Source organism: Chiloscyllium plagiosum, chromosome 7 (assembly GCF_004010195.1).
Source record: "Chiloscyllium plagiosum isolate BGI_BamShark_2017 chromosome 7, ASM401019v2, whole genome shotgun sequence".
NCBI classification, from domain to species: Eukaryota; Metazoa; Chordata; class Chondrichthyes; order Orectolobiformes; family Hemiscylliidae; genus Chiloscyllium; species Chiloscyllium plagiosum.
This window is the reverse complement of record NC_057716.1, coordinates 47,327,978-47,350,349: the sequence shown is the minus strand read 5'-3', so window position 1 is coordinate 47,350,349 and position 22,372 is coordinate 47,327,978. Positions and strand designations below refer to the sequence as shown.

Sequence of the window (22,372 nt, the reverse complement as noted above, 5' to 3'; positions counted from 1 at the left end):
AGGCTGCTTGGGAGGTATTTCCTTAAGCACAGCATTAGCATTCTTGGCTTTCCTGAATGGGGTACTGATGTGCTGACATACAACATCTATCAGTGAAAATTTCTCAAATTAATGGTTCCAAACAGCTGCATCTAACAATACTGTTGAAGGTTGGAGTTTGGCATAAAGAACGAAGGAAGACATGAAAAGTGTGGCTACTTCCCATCCACTGCTATGGGTTCTCTGACTCACCCCTGAAGGTGATGTTTTCATGTTGTAAGTTTTGGAGGGAGTAAGCAGGAGAAATCTGGTCCCAAGGTCATGGATATAGTGCAGGTCAGTGCAGGTGAGTGGCGTCTCATATTCAGGTACCAACCACCATCTTACTCAGCATTTTACTGGATTTGCATTCTTCAGAACACCACACCCTGTGGCTTCATTCTTTTCTTACCACCTCCCAGGCTATTCAAAAGTCAACTGAACGGTGAGCACTGACACTCACCTTCATTTAGAGCCATCTCACACCTATCTCTCACAGTAACACTCCAAAAATGCCATTCATTTATTTCCACATATTGTCCTGCAGAAAAGAGAATATAACTACAGAATGGAGCAGAGATGCAGGGACCCACAGATATCACTATCCTGTAGAAGCAACAAGGTAGCGGATTCACTGTGATTAACCAGTAAAGAAATGGAGTCTCAAACAGTCTGATAGTAGTAGTAGCGTTATACGGAGTTCTACTACATCCAAGGGATTACCACTGACCAAAAGATGAATTAGATCAGTCACAGTCACTGCAGCTACAATTGTAAATCAGGCACTAGGAATTATGTGGTGAGTAACTCAACTCCACATTCCCCAAAAACTGTTCATCATCTGACAATTCAGGAATGCACTACAATATTCTCCAACATCTTCAGCACAATTGCAGATTGGCTATAAATGCTGGCCTCGCAAGAGATTTCCACATCTCAGGAGCACACAGCATTTTGAACTGCCGTCACCACAAAATCCAAATATCGAGTAATGCATGCTTTGGTCTGAATCTCTTCCAGTTTTTAATTCTAATCAATATCTTGCATCTTCCACAGGAACTGCATGTTGAAGAAGTATAACAGGAGATGGCTGAGATGTTTTCTTTTTAGAGAAGAGTGAACACTCCAAGGATGGAATGTCACATGACTTACTTGCACCCAAAGTCTACACAGAACCATCGATCTTGATCAATAGAGCAGAAGCAGCAACCTGTAGGATGTTACGCAATGAGTTGCAGATTACATAAGAGCATAAGGAAAATGATTAGGAGCAGACCACCCAGCCCTCCAGCCTGTTGTGCCATTCAATAGGATATCAATCCCACATTGCTGCCCACCTCCCAGAACCCCCGATTTCCTGAGAGATCAAAATTCTATCTACCTCAGCCTTAAACATGTTCATTGAATGAAAAACCACAGATCCCTGGAGTGGAAAATTCCAAAGATACACAACATTGAGTAAGATAATTCTTCCTCGTGACACTAAAGAATTATTTCCTTATTGTGGGTCTGTGCCCATGTTCTAGATTCGTGTGCCACTCAATGTCTACCCTGCCCTTACGATCACTTTTTATTGTTGTAAAATCCAGAGAGTATAGACCCAATATACTTAGTCTCTATCAGAACTAATCCTTGTTATCCAAGGAACCATTGCACTGAACTTTTCACCATAATTCCTCTGAAGCAAGTAAACCTTACAAATGGAGCCCAATCATGTGTTGTTTTCATCAAAGCTTTATATAATGGTCCCAAGCAAAGTGCCCTCTTATTGACCTGTTGTTCATGGATAAGATCAGGACAGTTATGCCATTGTCATTAGTACAGTCAAGGCATGGAGGGCGATGTGTCAGAGTGAGGGTTGCTTATCCAAGACTTCGCCACTCCTGCCTTTAGTTGGCATGCCAGGATTCTGACCAGGGATGATGGGTTCAGGGTTCAAATTATGGGCAGTGAGAAGAGTTTCTAGTTTGGGAGACTTGTATGAGGGGGAGGCTATGAAGTCTTCTGAGCAACTGAGCCACAAATATGGGTTGCCCAGCAGAGATCTTTTCCGTTTTTTTCAGGTTAGGGATTTGATCCAGAAGAAGACTACGCTTCTCACTTAGCCCTATTAGCCCAATACAGAGAGGTTGTTGCTACGTTCCACAAACACCCTTTTGGTTAGTGCCCTCTATCGCCTGCTGGGTTGTTGTGCCCTCTATCGCCTGCTGGGCTGTTGTGCCATTCAATAGGACATCAATCCCACATTGCTGCCCACCTACCAGATCCCCCAATTTCCTGAGAAATCAAAATTCTATCTACCTCATCCTTAAACATGTTCATTGAATGCAGGGCCGGGCAGGATATTAACCGGTTATGTCGGGTATGGGAACAAGAACTAGAAGTGGAGATCTCTTCTGAAACATGGTAGAACATATGGTAGAATGCTCGAAAGATTTTCATCTGTAATAGGACATATGCTACACAGTTAAAAGGTCTGCACAGGGTTCATCTGGCATCAGACCATCTGGTGAAGTTTTAAAAAGGGCTATCTTCAGTGTGCCTCAAATGTAAAATAAGTGTAGGTACTCTTACCCATTGCTTCTGGACATGCCACGGCTCCACGTTTACTGGAACACTGTGGCGGGACAGATAGGGAGGACTGAAGTCAAAGTAGACCCGATATCTGTCCTCTTGGGTCTACAGAATTTACCACCATTAGATGGGCATGGGAAGAAACTATTTAACATTCTTGCATACCATGCACGGAAGAATATTCTGATGAACTGGATGTTTGAGAACCTACCGGGCTTGCTGGGATGGCAGAAATTAATTATGGAGCACATTCTCGTGGACATTTTTGCAAACATGGTGCACCACAAAACAGACCATTTTTATAAGACATGGTAGCCCTACTTGAGTTATTTGGATATATATTTGTCAGCTATCTTAACTAGGGTGTTTGTTTAACCAGGATGGTTAGGTTTGTCAAGCCCTGGGTCCTGGAGGGGGTCTCCTGAGTTAATATGGGTATATATACAATGCTCCCATTTCTTTATTTGGGAGCTTTGAGCCAAGCATAGCTATTTGTATTCAGAGTGGTTTTTTGGGAGTTTTTTTTGATCTATTAGTTATTTACTTATTTATTGGAGTTGCTTTGCATAGTGTTAGGGTTTGGTTTGTATTAAAGGGTAGGTTAGTAGTTAGTAATTTGTGTTTCTTTTTTCTTTTTATTATACTGATATTTGTTATTGATTGCATTTTTCAATAATTTTATATGTTTGTTAAGTTAAAGAAAATTGCTAATAAATATATTTACAAAAAGAAGTCTTTTGTTTTTCTCCCTTTCTTCCAAACACCTGAATAATCTCACCCTGTTCCCGCATAATACTACAGCTGCCACCTCATTTTCCATTTACCTTATCACAAAGCTAGTCCCTTATTTTCTTAAAAGCTGTACCTTGGCTCAAAGATACTCTGTCCTTGATTTTTTCAGAGCGGTAATAAACCGAGCCGGACTCCAATCAGTCTGGTTTGGTACAGAGATGAAAAGGATTTTGAGAGGCTTTTTGTTTATATCTAAACAGATGAGACTTCAGGCCAAAGTGGTCATGTTTTAGAAGTGACCTGTATGAAGAAAGGGGAGCTTTTCAGCTGAGCTGAGCTATGCAGTTTTAGTTCAGTCTTGAACTGGTTGCAAGTTCAACAGGGAGCTGCGTGGAATCTCTCTCTTCTGCCCTTCAACTTCAACCTGTAAGCAAGCACGTGTTCCATTTATGCTGGTTTTTAAAGGGAGTTTGCTTATTGGGACTGTTGTGTATATTCAGAACAGCATAATTAAGTCTAGTTGGACAGGCTGAGTTCTGTAGGGGTTCTTTATTCTGTTCTTGGTGTTTCATTGTGTAAGTTTTGTGAATAAATTTTTGTCTGTTTTAAAATCTAGTCGTCAACCTAGCTAACTTAATCCAGGTAAATTTCACTGTACACTTACCAAACCTGTTTAAGAGTACTGATAGATGGGTCCTTTTCGGAATGGGCAGGCGGTGACCAGTGGGATACCACAAGGTTCGGTGGTGGTACCAGAGCTAATTACAGTATACATTATTGATATAGGTGAAGGTATTAGAAGTAATATTAGCAAATTTGCTGATGACACAATGCTGAGTGGCAGGGTGAAATGTGAGGTGGATGTTATAAGAATACAGGCTTGGACAGGCTAGGTGAGTGGACGAATGCATAGCAGATGCAGTTTAATTGGATAAATGTATGGTTATCCACTTTGGTGGCAAGAACAGGAGGGCAGGTTACTATCTAAATGGAGTCAAGTTAGGTAAAGGGGAAGTACAATGAGATCTAGGTGTTGTTGTACATCAATCAATGAAAGCAAGCATGCAGGTACAGCAGACAGTGAAGAAAGCTAATAGCATGCTGGCCTTCATAACAACAGGAATTGAGTATAGAAGTAAAGAGGTCCTTCTGCAGCTATACATGGCCCTGGTGAGACCGCACCTAGAGTATCATGTGCAGTTTTGGTCTCCAAATTTGAGGAAGGAGATTCTGGCTATTGAAGGAGTGCAGAACAGGTTCATGAGGTCAATTCCCAGAATGGCGGGACTATCGTATGTTGAAAGATTGGAATGACTGGGCTTGCATACACTTGAGTTTAGAAGGATGAGAGGGGATCCGATTGAGACATGTAAGATTATTAAAGGATTAGACACTTTGGAGGCAGGAAGCATGTTTCGGCTGATGGGTAAGTCCAGAACCAGAGAACACAGTTTAAAAATAAGGGGCCGGCCATTTAGAACAGAGTTGAGGAGAAACTTCTTCACCCAGACAGCGGTGGATATATGGAATGCTCTGCCCCAGAAGGCAGTGTAGGACAAGTCTCTGGATACTTTCAAGAAAGAAATGGATAGAGCTCTTAAAAATAATGGAATCGAAGGTTATGGGGAGAAGGCAAAAACAGGATACTGATTGTGGATGATCAGCCATGATCATAATGAATGGTGGTGCTCGCTTGAAGTGCCGAATGGCCTACTCCTGCACCTATTGTCTAGTGAAACAAATTGCAAAGTTATGGTCTGAGCTGCCTGTTTCAGAATGTTTTGAGTGGTCTGGCTTAGTCCATAACAACTTAAACATGAATAGATTTTTAATCAGGAGATTGAGAACTGGACTTGGGAGTTAGTTTTGCACCTTGATTCTGCAAAGTGTGAAAGTGTGCTTTCGACATTCTCATTGCAAACATCAAAATTCAAGTCAATTTAAGGGTAGGAAATGGACTTGCTGTCCATTCATGACTCAGCAATAGTGGTGAGTGTCCAATGCTGTGATGTAAACAGGACCAGAAGCAGGCCATTTAGAACCTCAAGCCTGAAGTGCCATTCAATTAGATCATAGATGATCTGCCACAAGATTCAATTAAAGAAGGATGTAAAAGGGGTGACGGCAGCATTGTTGGTGGTGGTGGTGGCGGTGGGGCGGAGGGTGTTGCTTGCTGATTACTGAGGATGTCACAGCTGCAGTAGGAGAGGACATTTTGGAAGGCTCATCCAGCAAGTCCATATGGGTAGAACTCAGGAATAGGAAAGGCACAATCACTATGATGGAGTTATAGGCCTTCCAATAGCCAGGAGACAGAGGAACATTTATTTAAGCAGATCATGGAAAAATGTAACAACTACAGGGTTATTGTAGGGAGGGATTTTAATTTTCCCAACATTGACTGGGACTCTTAGTGACAGGGGTTTGGATGGACCAGAATTTGTTAGGTGCATCCATTCTTGAAACAATACATAGATAGTCCAACTAGGGAAGGGGCCATACTAGGCCTTGTATTCAGGAATAAGCCAGGTGATCAAGTTTCAGTGGGAAAATATTTTGCAAACTATAATCATAATTCTGTAAGTTTTAAGACAGTTTTGAATAAGACTGGTCTTTGGGTGAAAGTTCTAAACAGGGGAAAAGCTGATTACAACAGTATTAGGCAGAAACTGAAGAAATTAGACTAGGCACAGCTGTTGGAGGGTAAATCCACACCTGATACGTGAAAATCTTTTAAAGACCAGTTGATCAGAGTTCAGGACCAGCATGTTCCTGTGAGGGTAAAAGATAAGGATGGCAAGATTCAGGAAACCTCATTACAAAAAATATTGAAAGGTAGCATATGTAAGATTAAGAAACAGAAATTAGACCAACCCTTTTATGTATGCATTTTATACATAATTTTAGGAGCAATGAGCTAACTAGGGAAAGGATAGATGCACTCAGACAAAGGAGGGAGTTTATGCATGAAGCCAGAGGTAGTGGGCAAAGTCCTTAATGAGTACTTTGCATTGGTATTCATTAAAAATGACGTAGATAATGGTAAGATTTAGGCAGATTATGTTGATATTTAAGGGCATGTTAATAGTGAGATGGTGTCTTGAGAAACGCTAAGGTAGCTAAGTCTGCATGGCCTGATGGGATCTATCCCACAATATTGAAAGATGCAAAAGAGGAAATTGCTGGGGCCTTGACAGAGATCTTTGTATACACATTAGCCACAGATGAGGTCCCAAAAGACTGAAGAATAGCCAATGGTGCTCCTTTGTTTAAGACGGGCAATAGGGATTATCCAGGAAATTGTAGCCCAGTGAAGTGGCAAGTATTTGCCTTCATCGATCAGGACCTTGAGTATCAAAGTCGGCAAGTCATTTTCCAACTATATAACACTTTGGTTCAGCCACATTTGTAGTACTGTGTGTAGTTCTGGTTGGCACATTGCAGCAAGGATACAGAGGTATGGGAGAGGGTGCACAAGAGGTTTATCAGGATGTTGCCTGGATTGCAGTATATTAGCTAAAAGGAGAGGATGGACAAACTTGGATTGCTTTTGCTGGAGCATCAGAGGTTGAAGGCGACCTAGTAGAAATATATAAAATTAGGAGAGGCATGGATAATTGGAGTCTTTTTCCTAGGGTGGAAATATCAAATAGTAGTGGATATAGGTTTAAGGTGCAAACAGGAAAGTTTAAACGAGCTGTGAGGAAATTTTGTTTTTGCACAGAAAGTGGTAAGTACCTGGAATGCACTGTTAGTAGCTGTCAGTGTGAGGATACAGACAGCAAGTGAAAATAAAATGTAAGTTTTCTTAAAAACATGCCACAGCTGTCTAGCCATCATCGTAAAGGGCTAATTCTATTGGAGATGGCTTTCTATAGCATGGTTACCATTTGTGGTGTGAAGACTGGAGGTGTCTCTCATTTGAAATGTTGCACCCAGCACTCCCACCATGAACCCTATAGTTGACCTATAGAACACACTCATGAATTCATTGGTAGCACTGTTGTTTCTTAGCTCGAGCCAAATGATTTCTGTTCTTAGCCTCCATGACATCCGTCCCTCCAGCACTGTAATGATCTCCTTCATAAATACTGATATTTCTTCTATCTTTTCTTCCCTACCTTTTCTGATCAATTTGTATCAGATTTGTTGAATATTTAGTCTTTACTGTGTATGAGATCAGTGTCAGTTATTGCCACAACTTGTGTAGCCACAAGTGCAGCACACTGATCTATTTGCCACACTCTATGCAGCATACTGCTGAGCACCACCAGTTGCCTTAATCTCAGTGAGCCTCTTGCCCTTGCCAGCTTGGAAGTGATTTGACCTTGCTGTGATCTCTTTCAAATTGGCATGGGGTCAGGATCATGATGGGGAAAAACATGATGGCTGGCAGTGCCACCATGTTTATCCTAGAGACTTGAGTTTAATGCCTTTCCACAGGGAAAATAAAATTGCAAATCCCAGCTGGATAGGTGTTTGGAAGATTGATATTGAAAATTATACTTGAGTAAAGGTCAACCCCAAATTTTAAGCGAAATTCATTCATTTTTCATATACCTCATGTATTGGCTAACCTCCAACTCTAGGCAAAAAGTAACCTTTTTTTTAAACCACCTGCTCACCACTGGAGTTAAACTCACCCTGGCGCAAACTTACCTGATAGAATCACAGTATAGCACGCCACTAAAGGAACTATTCAGTTCCTTCTATCTCTACATGTACTTGTGGCTCTTGCACTATTTTTAAGTGTAAGGTTAGTGAAAACAGTTTCTGACCAGGTAATTCTGTGATACGAAGGCGATAGAAGAGCAGAGTTTAACCTCTCCAAATTGTTACTCATGTGAAAGCCAACCCTTTGACAAAAATTCAGTCTCACAAAACTCTGTTTTTCACAACTGTATTTTAGAAGTCATTAATACAGTTTCTAAATAGCTAAGGCCCCTGCACTGATCCTGAAGGCATTCCACTAGTCTCAGCCTGCCAATTTGTAGATGTCCTCCTAACCTCTATTCTGATAAATAGCCAATCTTCTGTCTATGCTAATATAATACCCCTCAATGAGCTCTTACCTTGCAGATTAACCTTTTTGTATAGAATCATGTCAAACGTCGTTAAGAAATCCCCAAACATCACATATACTGGCTCCTCTTTATATACTCCACTAGTTATATTCTCAAAAATTTAATAAGTTTGTTAAAAAGTTATTTGCCTTTCGTAATATCAAGTTGACTATCTGACCATATTATCAAGTTGCATTAAGACATCCTTGAGAAGCGACCTCCAAAGGACACCATATGTTAAGCATAGATGCCTAATCCACCACCAGCCTTTTGAAGGAAGTCTGTCATTCAGGGAACATGCCCCGTGCCTTTCCTGTCACCAACCAAATCCGAGCAGTGGAATGATCCCCATAGCCACAAATGAGTTGCCCATTTAACAGTCTCATTTAATCCCGACGGACAGGTTATTTGACACATCACGCCCCTACTACTGGTAAAACTACAGTAGGAGCAGAGACAGGAAAGCTGGCAGTGATCAAGCTATCTGTTAGGCTAAAAAACTAAAAAAACCACACCCTCTCTGTAGCTGTAACACCATATTCTGCATTAACTTGATGTACTTATATAAGGTATGATTTATCTGGATAGCATGCAAAACAATATTTTTCACCATATCTCAGTACACGTGATAATCATAAATCAAATCAAAATCAGACACCTAATGTCTTCAAACCTGCTGAAGAGGAGGGAAAGCAATACATTAATCCTGATATTTATTCTGCATGTTCCACCACACACAAGCTGAATGTTACCTCAACTGGTGCCAGCACTAAATGTGGAACCTGAGCTGGCACAGATGGTGGTGCCAGAGAGCTAATTTTACCAACAGGAGCCAATTAAGAGCCATCATCATAATCACTGTCCAAGTGCCAGCTTCATGTTGAGGTGCAGAATTTTGTCAATGGGCTGAGATCAGAGGGGTAGGCCAAGGATAGTTCAGAGGGATAAGCCCTTCAGTAATGGCATGTTATTGCAGGATGACTTTTATCGCCTGGCACATCCCTCAGTGGGTCATTAAATGTCCAGCAAGGAAAGCCACACTCAGAATGGCCTGATGTCCCTTGTAGTTTCCCAACAAAATCCTGGTGACATACAAAAAATGCCCTCTAATTGGCCAATTCAATTAATTAATTGGCCACCAATTGTATGAAGTAAATGGAATTTGGGTTACAGTATTGGAGTCTCACGAGATGAGAAGGTGGACATGAGACCAGAGGAGAGGGCAGACTGGGGTTTGAGGAGCCAAGAAAGAAGTGGAATCTGAAAGAGACCAAAACCTTGGCGGGCCAAAAACATGTGTTCTCCAAAGAGCCCACAGGATGCATTAAGGCGCGATTCCTCATCCTCAACTCACCTGTCACTTCAATGAATCAGCTTTCAAGGTATCTTACACAGATATAAATATAACCTACCAGTTGTTACATATAAGCTAAAAACTGCATGAGTCGAATCCCTTCTAATTCAAGAACAATCCAGGCTGATCAAAAGCTGCCTTGATAGATACTTGTATGCAGTAAATGACTCTGTGTACTTGTGCAACTTCAGCCACTTCAGCATATCCAAGAACTTTTGCCTTTTCATGCAGTGGACTAAAATATGCCTTAGTAAGAATAGGCTCATTATAAACCATGAACTAACTTAATCTACGAGCATCACAGGTTCCTGATAAATTACAGGTCTCTTCCTGCTCCAGGCAAGGGAAAAAGACATGCAACAAAAGAAGCTATCCACAGACGTCCCCCACTCTTCCATCAATTTTGGGTCCAGTGAGCCACACACTGCTAATTAAATGAAAATTCACTCCTAATGCACTTGGAAACTTGCTGTCCCTATGTTGATTGATCAGCTTGGTGTTGCCAAGTATGTTCAATGTTTTCTGTCATAACGGAATCAAAAAATCAAAGCACTGTGCAAAACTAGAAAGCATATAATAATTTCAATTGCTGGCTCATCTGATGTTTTACACAGGATCCATCCTTATTGACAATCAAGTATTTTGTGCATATCAGTTTAATGCCTTGTAAACGCTAAGTGAATAATAAAATAAAAAAAAAATAAAATCTAATAGCATAACAAAGTCCACACCATTTAAGTAAATGTCCTAACATGTTATATGGCATTTCACTATTACTCTGACAAAATATAGCCTGAGTATATTATGTCAAAAATTTCAGTTATGATGGGTCAACCTAATATTTTTATTGAGAAGGATTGTGCTTCTTCGAAAGGTTAAATTGCTGTTTGACACAAGTGCTCTATCAAGTGAAATGTCTTACACATTGGAACATCTTGCCTTGAATCCATAGCCTTACCTGAAATTTGTGTTCATTATTTTCCACACTGCAAGTCACCAATCACAAACACAGAGGCAACCTATGTCAAAGGCACCAGCTGATAAATGTGGTGTGGGGGGGGCAAAGAATGGTATGGAATCTGGTCAAATAACAAATAAAATACCGTGGATGCTGTAGATCGGAAATAAAAACAGAAAATGCTGGAGAAACTCAGCAGGTCTGGCAGCATAAGCAGATTGTCCGTAATAAGCAGATTGTCTCATGAGGAAAGATTGAGCAGTCTGGACATGTTTTCACCAGAGTTCAGAAAAGCAAGGAGTGATTTTATTGAAGTTTATGTGGACTTGAATATTGGACTCAAAATGTTAATTCAGTTTCTCGCTCCAGAGATGCTGCCAGATATACAGGGACTCCCCCATCATTTTCATTTTTTATTTATGGATTCTACTCACATTGTTTCTTTTCAACCTCTAGGATAAGCAGACTAATTAATTATTAACTGATTACATGCCAGTAAGACAATGAACCAAAAGAAGAAATCTCCACATCATACATAAAAGGACTACATTCTCATCAGAAGTCTTCCACAACTAGTGCAGTTATTTATCCCATTCTCTTAAGAGTTAATCAATGTTGTTGACTTTTAAATGCTCTCTGAAATGGCCAAGTAAGCCACTCAGCTACATCAAAGCACTACAAAGTCTGATAAAATAAATGAAATCTGACAGACCAATCAGCATTGACCAAGGCATTAGAAGTGACAACGATACACTGTTTATCCTGTAAATTCCTCCTTAATAACGTTTGGAGGCTTGTCACAAAATTGGGAGAGCTATTTCATGAACAGTTAAGCAACATAAAAGCAGGAACTGATGGAATAGCGACGAAGATAGAAGAATGTATATAGGTTTGTCTGGTTGACAGAAAACAGACTGGTTTCAGATTGGCAAGATGCTACAAGTAGAATTCCTCGGGGTCTGTGCTCAATTTTATACAATTTGTATCAGTGAATTAGATGAGGAAGATTGAATGCTTGGTGGATAAACATGCAGTTGACACAAAGGTAGGCAACAAAATGTTGTGAAGATGACATGTGAAGGATGCACATCAATGTAGATACATTAAGTGAGTGGGTAAAAATTTGGCAGCTGGAATAAAACTGGGAAAATAATGTGAAAACTGTAAAGCTGTTTGATTTGGTAGGAACAATAAGAATGCAGAATGGAAATCAATTGTTGAAATCTGAGATGCAGAGAGATTGTGTGAGTCATGAAAGGTTAGAATGCAGATATGGCACAGTCAAGAAAGCTAATGGGATGCTAGCCTTTACTGTGAGAGGAATTGAATATTATGCCTGAGTTAGACAGGGCGCAGCAAAATTGTGTCTTGAATACTGTCTACGATTTAAGCCTCCTTATAGGGAAGAATGTAAATATATTGGAGGCGGTTCAAAGCAGGTTTACCACATTGATACCTAGTATAAGCAGATTGTCGTAGGAGAAAAAGCTGGACAGGTTGGGTTGGTTTTCATTAAAGTTTAGAAAATCAAGGGGTGATTCATTGACATTTATATGAACCTGAATGGTCTTGTCAAGGTGGAAGTGAAAAGGATGTCTATTCTTGTGGGGTGTCCAGAACTAAGGGCCCTGGTTTAAGATTAGGAGCTGCACGCTTAGGACAGAAATGAGGTGATTTATTTTGTCTGAGGGTTGAGAGATTTTGAAATTCTCTGCTTCAGAATACAGTTGAGGTTGGATTATTAATTATTTTTAAGGCAAAGATTGAATGCTTATCTTGCTTAACAAGAATCTAACATTATTGGTGTTAGTTGGAAATATAGAATTTGGATCAGCATGACCTTATTGAATGACAGACATGTGGAGCAAACTCATATGCTTGTAATAGCCTGAAACAATATTAAAGTTGTGAGTCTATAATAATGACCACATCCCAAACACCCCTGTGTGTGACCTGTTTTACTGACAGGACAGGCGTATCAGAGGTCATGGCACAATGGCACATGTTTGGAAAAGAGTTGCCCAGAGAGTCCTCAACATTGATTCCAGACTCTACAAGGGTCTAATGGCATTAGTGAAAACACACAAGGGAACTGTTCATAGAATAGAATCCCTATAGTGCAAAGGGGGGCCATTTGGCCCACCGTGGCTGCATCAATCCCTCGAACAACACCCAGACACATATCACACCCCATCCCCATAACCCCAGGGTTTTTACCATGACTAATCCACTTAACCTGCATATCCTTGGACACTACAGGGCAATTTTTCTTTAGCAAGGCCAATCCACCTAACCTGTACATCTTTGGACTTTGGGAGGAAACCGGAGCACCCAGAGGAAACCCACACTGACACGGGGAGAATGTACAAACTCCACACAGAAAGACATCCATGAATAGAATTAAACCTGATTCCCTGGCCCTGTAAGACAGCAGTGCTAACCATTATCTGCTGATTATCAGCTGCCACATCCTCAGCTCCACTCTAGCTTGACTGATGAACCCATACTCCTCTCTATTGAACATTACTTGGAGGATCCACTGAAGGTAGCACAAACATAGAAAGTACTCTTTTTCTGGGTCTTTATTGTCCTTCCCCAGGAGTGGCTTGGTAGCACCACTACTAGTCAAACTGGCCGAGTCCTCAAGGACATCACTGTGAGACTGGATCTGTGGTAGGTAGTGAAGAAACCAAAAAGGAGGAAAATTTGGTGACATCATCTTCATCTTTCTACCTGTTGTAGATACATCTGTCCATGACAGTGTACTTAAGAATGACAACTGCACAGTTCTTGTGGAGTCAAATTCCCATCTTCACACTGAAGAGTCATTCCACTGTGGTGCATGGCCGATATCCCCCACTCTAACATTGTCAACAAGCTGGGAAATCAATTCTGGTTAATGAAATGCCCATGAGGGCATGTCCAGTTGCACAAAACATACCTGAAAATGGGGCAAAGGTGCACTGCAGATGACTTGAGTGCCAATCAATGCAAAAGACAAAGTTGAACTATTTGCAAGTATTTTCAGCCAGATAGTTGAAACTTTATTGCTGGAACAGCACAGCAGGTCAGGCAGCATCCAGGGAACAGGAGATTCGACGTTTCGGGCACAGGCCCTTCTTCAGGAAAACCTGAAAACCTTCTTTCAGCCAGATAGGCCAAGTGGACAATCCATCTCAGTCTCCTCCTGAGATCCCCAGCATCACTCCATGTAATAACAAGAAACTTGAATGCAAAGCATAATGTAAAGGCTAGAGGCCCTGATAACATTCTGGGAATAGTACTAAAGACCTGTGTTCCAGAACTGTCATGTCCCTATCCAAGCTGTTCTATTACAGTTACACCATAGGCAGCTACCACAGTCAATGTAAAAATTGCTCAGGTATGTCCTGACCACAAAATGTGGAAAAATCAACCCAGCCAATTAAAGTTCCAACAGTCTACTTTTAATCATCAGCAAATGATGGGTGGTATCCTTGACAGTGCTATCAACCTGCATTATTCAACAATGATCTGTTCATTGATGTTCAACTTGGGTTCTTTCAGGCTTACTCAGCTCTGATCTCATTGAAGTCTTTGTCCAAACATGGACAGAAGAGCTTAATTCAACTGGGAAAGTGAGAGTGATTGCCATGGAAATCAAGACAGCTTTTCACTGATTGCGGCATCAAGAGCTTCACAAAAACTGTAGTCAACGGAAAAGCGCTCGGCTAGATTGGAGTCATACCTAATGGCTGTGCTTGTTGGAGATCAATCATCTCAGCCACAGGACATTACTCTGAAGAATGCCTGCAGTGGTGCCTTAAGCCCAGTCATTGTGTCAGTTCCATCATCGCTGATCTCTCATCTATCATAAGGTCAGATGTGGGATATTTGCAATTGATTAGAAATGTTCATCTCAATTTACTCCTCCAGTGAAGCAGTCTGTTTCCAAAAAATCTGGACAGCATTCAGATTTGGGCTAATAAATGCCAAGTAACATCTACACTACACAAATGCCAGCCAATGACAAGACAGAATCAAACCATCATTCCTTCACATTCAAACTTTGGCAAATACAGTTAACAAAAATTCAAAGGGATTTAATTAATTCATTAAAGACAAAAGGGTAACTAGGGAGAGAACAGGACCCCTCAAAGACCAGCAAGGCAGCCTATGTGTGGAGCTGCTGGAGATGAGGGACATACTAAATGAGCATTTTGCATCAGTGTTTACTGTGAAGGAGGACATGGAAGATATAGAATGTAGGGAAATAAACAGTGACATCTTGAAAAATGTCCATATTACAGAGGAGAAAGTGCTGGATGTCTTGAAATGTATAAAAGTGGATAAATCCCCAAAACCTGATCAGGTGCACCCAAGAACTGTGTGGGAGGCTAAGGAAGTGATTGCTGGATCCTTTGCTGAGTTATTCGTATCATCGATAGTCACAGATAAGGTGCTGGAAGACCGGAGGTTGGCTAACATGGTGCCACTGTTTAAGAAAGGTGGTAAGGACAAGCCAGGGAACTATAGACCAGTGAGCCTGACATCAGTGGTGGGCAAGTTGTTGGACCGTATCCTGATGGTTAGGATGTACATGTATCTGGAAAGGCAAGGAAGGATTAGGGATAGTTAGCATGGCTTTGTGCATGGAAAATCATATCTCACAAACTTGATCGAGTTTTTTAAAGAAGTAACAAAGAGAACTGATGAGGACAGAGCAGTGGACGTGATCTATCTGGACTTCAGTAAGGCGCTCAACAAGGTTAGACAGGTTAGCAAGGTTAGATCGCATGGAATACAGGGAGAACCAGCCATATGTATACAGAACTGGCTTGAAGGTAGAAAACAGAGGGTGGTGGTGGAAGGTTGCTTTTCAGACTGGAGGCCTGTGACCAGTGGAGTGCCACAAGGATTGGTGCTGGTCCACTACTTTTTCCCATTTATATAAATGATTTGGATGTGAACATAGGAGGTATAGTTAGTAAGTTTGCAGATGACACCAAAATTGGAGGTGTAGTTGACAGTGAAGAAGGTTACTTCAGAGTACAACAGGATCTTGACCAGGTGGGCCAAAGGGTTGAGGAGTGACAGATGGAGTTTAATTCAGATAAATGCAAGGTGCTGCATTTTGGAAAAGCAAAGCAGAGCATGACCTATACACTTAATGGTAAGGTCCTGGGGAGTGTTGCTGAACAGAGAGACCTCGAGTGCAGGTTCATAGTTCCTTGAAAGTGGAGTCACAGGTAGTTAGGAGAGTGAAGAAGGTGTTTGATATTCTTTCCTTTATTGATCAGAGCATTGAGTACAGGAGTTGAGAAGTCATGCTGCGGCTGTACAGGACATTGGTTAGGCCACGTTTGGAGTACTGTCTGCAATTCTGTTCTCCGCCCTATCGTAAGGACATTGTGAAACTTGATAGGGTTCAGAAAAGATTTACAAGCATGTTGCCAGGGTTGGAGGATTTGAGCTATAGGGACAGGCTGGGGCTGTATGCCCTGAAGCATCAGAGGCTGAATGTATAGAGGTTTATAAAATCATGAAGGGCATGATAGGATAAATAGACAAGGTGTTTTCCCTGGGGTGGGGGAGTCCAGAACTAAAGGGCACAGGTTTAGGTTGAGTGGGGAAAGATTTAAAAGGGACCTAAGGGGCAACGTTTTCCACACAGAGGGTGACGCGTGTATGGAATGCGCTGCCAGAGCAAGTGGTGGAGGCTGGTACAATTACAGCACTAAAAAGGCATCTGGATGGGTATACAAATAAGAAAGGTTTAGAGGGATATGGGGTAAGTGCCAGCAAATGTGACTAGTTTAGTTTAGGATATCTGGTTGGCATGGAAGAGTTGGACCGAAGGGTCTGTTTCCAACTGTACATCTCTATGACTCTATAACCGCATTAACATTATTGAATTCCCACTGTTGACATCTTGGGGGCTACCATTAATGAGAGACTAAACTGGGCAATTCATTTAAATACCATGATTATGAAAGCAGACCAGAGGCTGAGGATTCTAAGATGAGTAACTCACCTAATGAGTTCTCAGTAACGGTCCACCACCAAGGCACAAGTCAGGACCTTGATGGCATTCAAGAAGCTCAATATCATCAAGAATAAAGCAGCTCATTTGATTGTCACCTAAGTATAACCTTTAACATTCACTCTTTCCACCACTGACAGTGGTGGCTATGTCTACCATCTGCATGTACAAGATTCACTGCATTAACTCACTATGGCTTCTTAGACATCACCTACAAGCCTGCAACTTTTACCCCCTCGAAGTGGAGCAGATACATGGGATCATCATCTGCAAACTGCCCTCCAGGTCATACGCCACCCTGACTTGGAACTATACTGCTATCCTTTCACTGTTGCTAAATTCCTAAACTTGCTTACCTACACTACATGAATTGCAATGGTTCAAGGAAGCAGTTCATGACCACCTTGAAAAGAACATTAGGGTGTGAGCAATAAATGCCACCTCGCCCATGACACAGATGGCTAAATAGAAGAAAGTTTATAATTAAAGATTGGATTGGAGGCAAGAACGACTTGCAGACAAAGATGATGAAATATACAATGTATTAAATTTTACATATGTTCAACTAGAATAGGATATTGTCTTTCTGTAATATAAAGTGCCTGTAGCCAGACATTCCACTTTGTAAAGCTGCATAAGCCTACAGCACTAGAGTTCAAGAAACATAACCCCTCTTTGAGGTGAACCACATAATTGTACCACCTCCCTGTGCAATTAATTATCTTTTCTTAATCCTCCTCTTCAATGTGACTGGGCCATCACTATTAACCATCATTTCCTCAAGTCTCTTGCTGCTTTCACCATCACCTGCTCACTACTAACCTGTTCTCAGCCACCACTGCTTTTCCACTCAGCCATTTTGGCCATCACTGTTAGCCTGCTGTTTTCCCTGGTTGTTTCTCTGCTAGTAATGTTCCTACCCTAAATATTTTCTCACCATCTCTGACCACATCATTGTTCACACCATTGTCCTACCTGTATATACAACTCTTTGTCTACATTTGTCACTCATAAAAATGGATTCACAAATATTCTTGCTGATGACTTTATTCTGGCACTGTTTCCAAGCACAGCAACTCTCCCATGAAAGCCTTTTCTCTCAGTGCTGAAGAATGGCCACTAGTTAATTTCCAAGTGAAGGAAATATATCTTTGAACATGAAGTTAAATGTGGAAAAGATACAGAAAATATTTGATATATTTAAATGTCAAGGGAGGTCTCATGAGAGCCATACCTTGTAGTCGTAGAATGCGTGTTTGAAGCATGGTCAAACATTTAACTTATAAAAGGTTATAAAACTGAACATCTTTCCAAAGTACCAGATGGCAGATGACAAGGGAGGTGGAAGTCTTTTGGTCAACCATCCTGCAGAAGCACTACCTTGCACTTAGACTATGCTATCATTGCATACTACAGCAATAGTTTACCATTAAGCATGGATAAATCAAATGGAAATCCATCACCCAATCTTCAGAAATGAGGATGGGAGAAAAGACAGAAATATTGATGTTGTACTCAACAGTGGTATAAGAACATAAAAACTAGGAGTTGGAATAGGGAATTCAGCCCCTCAAGCCTGCTCTGCCATTTTGTTTGATCATGGTTGATCTCATTTCAGCCTCAAGTCCATTTTCTTGCTCAATGTCCGTTACCTTCAACCCATTTCTAATTGCACATTACTCATATATATATATATAAAGTCTATGAAGATTATCTTTGGGAAAGATTTCTGCAGCTTCTGTATAGTTTATCTGTTTGAAGCTTGACTTGTAAATGGTGACTTAGTGTAATGTACAACAGTCAAATCACTTGCATCATGAACAATGCACTACCTTGCACTTAGGCTATGCTTTCAATGCACCCACTAACCACCACTACATCTTGTCTTAGCGAGCAACTATCTCTGCAATAGTACTTAATTCCCTGTACACAGACACCTATAAGCCACTTTTCTAAATCTAACATAGTGTAAACAGACCTTGGAAAAGAATAACCAATGTTACATGGTAAGCAATGACAGTTTTGATACTAATCCAGTTAAAAGGTACTAGAAAAGTAAATAATTACTGCCCTAACTTGTGTTCAGCACCAAACTTTTTTAATTTATTCAGTAGCTTTAATGTAATCAACAATGTATAAGTAGTGTTTTTGCTGAAATAAAATATCGTGAGGTGCTTCACAGGAGCATTATATAATCAAGTATCAGATCAAGGCATGTAAGGAGACAATAGGTCAGATGACAAAAAACTGAAGGTGCAGCCAGAAAATCATTCAACAGCTAAGCTCATTATTCATAGTCAGAAAGTGAAAAATTTGTTCCAAAGTAAAATTACAAAGCAAACAGAATTTTCTTTTGGTCAATTTTCTTTTGATCTGATTTAAAGAAGTTTACACCAATAGACTAGTTACTAAAAAATGAAATATATATTTTTGATCTATTGTAGTTGATTATATCCCTATAATTATTTTTAAATGTATTTATTGCATGCTCAGAGAACCTTATAAGGCTATTCGGAGCATCTGGGAAGGATGGTCTTAAAGGCTGGCTGTATTGGAATTAGTTCTAGGTTCTTGAAGCATTAAAGACATTAAAAACATAAAGGAGAACTCAGTTTTAAATATAAGTAATGTTTTATATATTCTTATACTTTACTGAAACTTTATGGAGGTTTCAACCCAGTTATTGAAAATAAAATCTTGCATTCCCTTAGATTTCCTGTCTCTAAGACATTTTTTGACTGTTGTCATATTTTTTAACAGACTTCTGCCAATATATTTTCATTGCAAATTAGTGTAATTTTATTTGTAACAGACTTCCATCACTGCACCACACTGTTCTGGTCTTAGTCTGAGTTCCATTTCAGTAAGCCCCCAAAATCCACTATTTAGCTTCATTATGGGTTATTATACTCTCCTTCCAGCTATGGTTTACTTAGTTCCAATGTATTGCTGTCCTCTCTCCAACAACTAGCTACCCAATTCATCAATTATTCAGTTAGGACTCCTATTTGGACTAGCATCATTTTCAAAAATTCACCATTATTATCCATATTCCCTGTTATTGCCTGGATGTCATTAAATAGTTTCATCATACTTCACTCTAATTCAGCAAATTCATTAAATTATCTGTGCTTCCATGAGAGGAATCCAGCAAATTCTTAAAGTAAGGTCTGGCTGAGCGAATCAAATCCAATGAATTCATTACATTTTCTGCATCTGAATGAGTGCCATTAAATAATCTCTTGGTAAATCAATGCAATCATCAAATTCATTAAATTTTCCATGACTGGAATCCATAAAACTCATTAATTTATTTTATGGAAACAAACATTGAAGTCAGTGAAAATCCACAACAAAATCAGATGATGCTCCAAACATACAGCAGGTCGGTCAGCATCTGTGTAAAGAACACACAAGTGTGTTTCAAGTGTGACTTGTTTATCAGAGGATTGGCTCCAAAACCATTCTGTTAACTGCTCTCTTCACAACTGCCGACTGACATGCTGAGTGCTTCCACTGAATTAAATTATACCTGCCAATCAATTTATTAGGAAATTTGTTCCTTAGCTGGATTAACCCAGCAAACATCATAAATTATGTATTAAAAATTGAAAGAGATTCACTTTACTTTATTAAATGATGTCTGACTGACTTAGTCAAATCCCATAAATGTTATATAATTCTCATTACTGAGATAATAGAATTATTACATAACTTTTCATTCAATGAATTTATCATCCAATTTATCAGATAGCCTACAACACAATCCAGCAAATTCATTAATCTCTCCCTCAAACAATGAAATCCTTAAAACCAAGAATCTTTGATTCTGTGCAATCCAGTGAAACACTGGAAGAAATTCAGTAGGGATTCAAAACCACCAAGTGTATTTAGCTAGCCAGTTTTTAGTTTCCAGTGACTCATTTTGCACAATCATTAATTCTCCAAATTTGCAGTGACTGCACTCTGGAATGTTTACCTGTTTTGGTTGACCTCCTTTGGAAATAATTTCCAATAAATCCATTGCAGAAACAAAGTAAAATCTTGAAAACGAGAGTCGCTTAGTCTCAAGATATTCAGCTAAAGCTTTCTCACAATGAGTCAGCCTATAAAAATATTGAAAACATACATTTTGAAAATCACAATAAGCACTTTGACCATATATTTTGGATTCATTTCAGTAGGTAATTGTAACAGGCAAGATTTGGTTTCACTACCTTTAAAAATAGATTAAATTACTAAACACGAATTAAACAATTTCATTGCTCTAAACAAAAAAAACCAAAAAAAAACTTCTCTCAAATAATCTAATCCCTGATGCCATATTTAAATTAGTGGATTTAAGTTCTGCCCACAGCCAATTCCTTGATCGTGATCTCAGCAAATATTAAGCTGAAGGTTAAAATCTTACTTGAGCAGGTCATCATTCTTAACTGTCTCCTGTACATGTGGTGTAGAATCATAGGTCTTCCATAGAGCCATATGAATATGTACATTACAATCTTACATTATCACCATGCCTTTCTGACAAGATATCATTATTCCTTCCTGTATACACCACCGTATTATATGGTTACTGCTTGCGGGTTTGTATCCCACTTCCAGTAGCGACTTCCTGCCTTCATCATTTCATGTCTCTACCCAAACTGTCTCGACTCCTTGGTTCCCTGAATTTAAGTTATCCCTATCTATTATTCCAATACCATCATTAATAAAGAGAGCCACACCCCCAGCTTTTCCAAGTTTCCTGTCATTTCTAAATGTCCTATACCCTTAAAGATTCAGGCTACCAGATCATCCTTATTTATTTATATTTGTGATTTCAGTTCATCTGCTTTGTTTTGAGTGTAGCATGCATTCAAGTACAGGGTCTTTAGCTCCATATTTATTATTATTTTTGTAAGTTCTAGTCAAGTGTCAAGTATCACTAATTCTGTTAAGTAGAAGAACTCAAAGGTCATAATCTCTGCATTATTATATGAGCCATATGCTAATTGGCAGAGGGAAGATCAGATAAGAGAGATGATTAAATGTCTCGGAAGCTGGTGTTGGAGAAGAGAATTCTAGTTCATGGGCACTGGCACCAATTTTGGGGAAAGTGGATTCTGTAAAGACTGCAATTCTTGTATAAGAACGCTGTAAATTCCTCACAGGGTGTTTTGCTAGCGCAATTAGAGAGTGTTAAATTAACATGACAGTGGTGTCAGAACCAAGAGATTTTATTAGTGATGAATACCAAGCTTCACAGAGTACTGTGTGAGATAAGATAACATCAGAATAAGGAATAATAATTTAATTAGTAGAGTTAGGGAGAAAGTAATTTCAGATAAATGCGAGGTGCTGCATTTTGGGAAAGCAAATCTTCGCAGGACTTATACACTTAATGGTAAGGTCTTAGGGAGTGTTGGTGAACAAAGAGACCTTGGAGTCCAGATTCATAGCTCTTTGAAAGTGGAGTCGCAAGTAGATAGGATAATGAAGAAGGCATTTGGTATGCTTTCCTTTATTGGTCAGAGTATAGAGTACAGGAGTTGGGAGGTCATGTTGTGGCTTGTACAGGACAATGGTTAGGCCACTGTTGGAATATTGCGTGCAATTCTGGTCTCCTTCCTATCGGAAAGATGTTGTGAAACTTGAAAGGGTTCAGAAAA

At 39.9% G+C, this 22,372-nt stretch overlaps 1 protein-coding gene across 6 annotated transcripts in view; it reads right to left on the bottom strand.

Moving 5' to 3' along the window:
* The window catches only part of dnah9l (dynein, axonemal, heavy polypeptide 9 like), a 427,363-nt gene that overhangs the window by 295,508 nt on the left and 109,483 nt on the right, over positions 1-22,372 (bottom strand). For all 6 annotated transcript variants that reach the window (XR_006312134.1, XM_043693606.1, XM_043693607.1 and 3 more), the window contains exon 29: positions 20,701-20,827. Coding sequence is in view for 5 of the 6 variants with exons in the window: in XM_043693606.1 (XP_043549541.1) it covers positions 20,701-20,827 (127 nt within the window). In the remaining variant the exon portion in view is untranslated. The remainder of the gene's footprint in view (positions 1-20,700; positions 20,828-22,372) is intronic.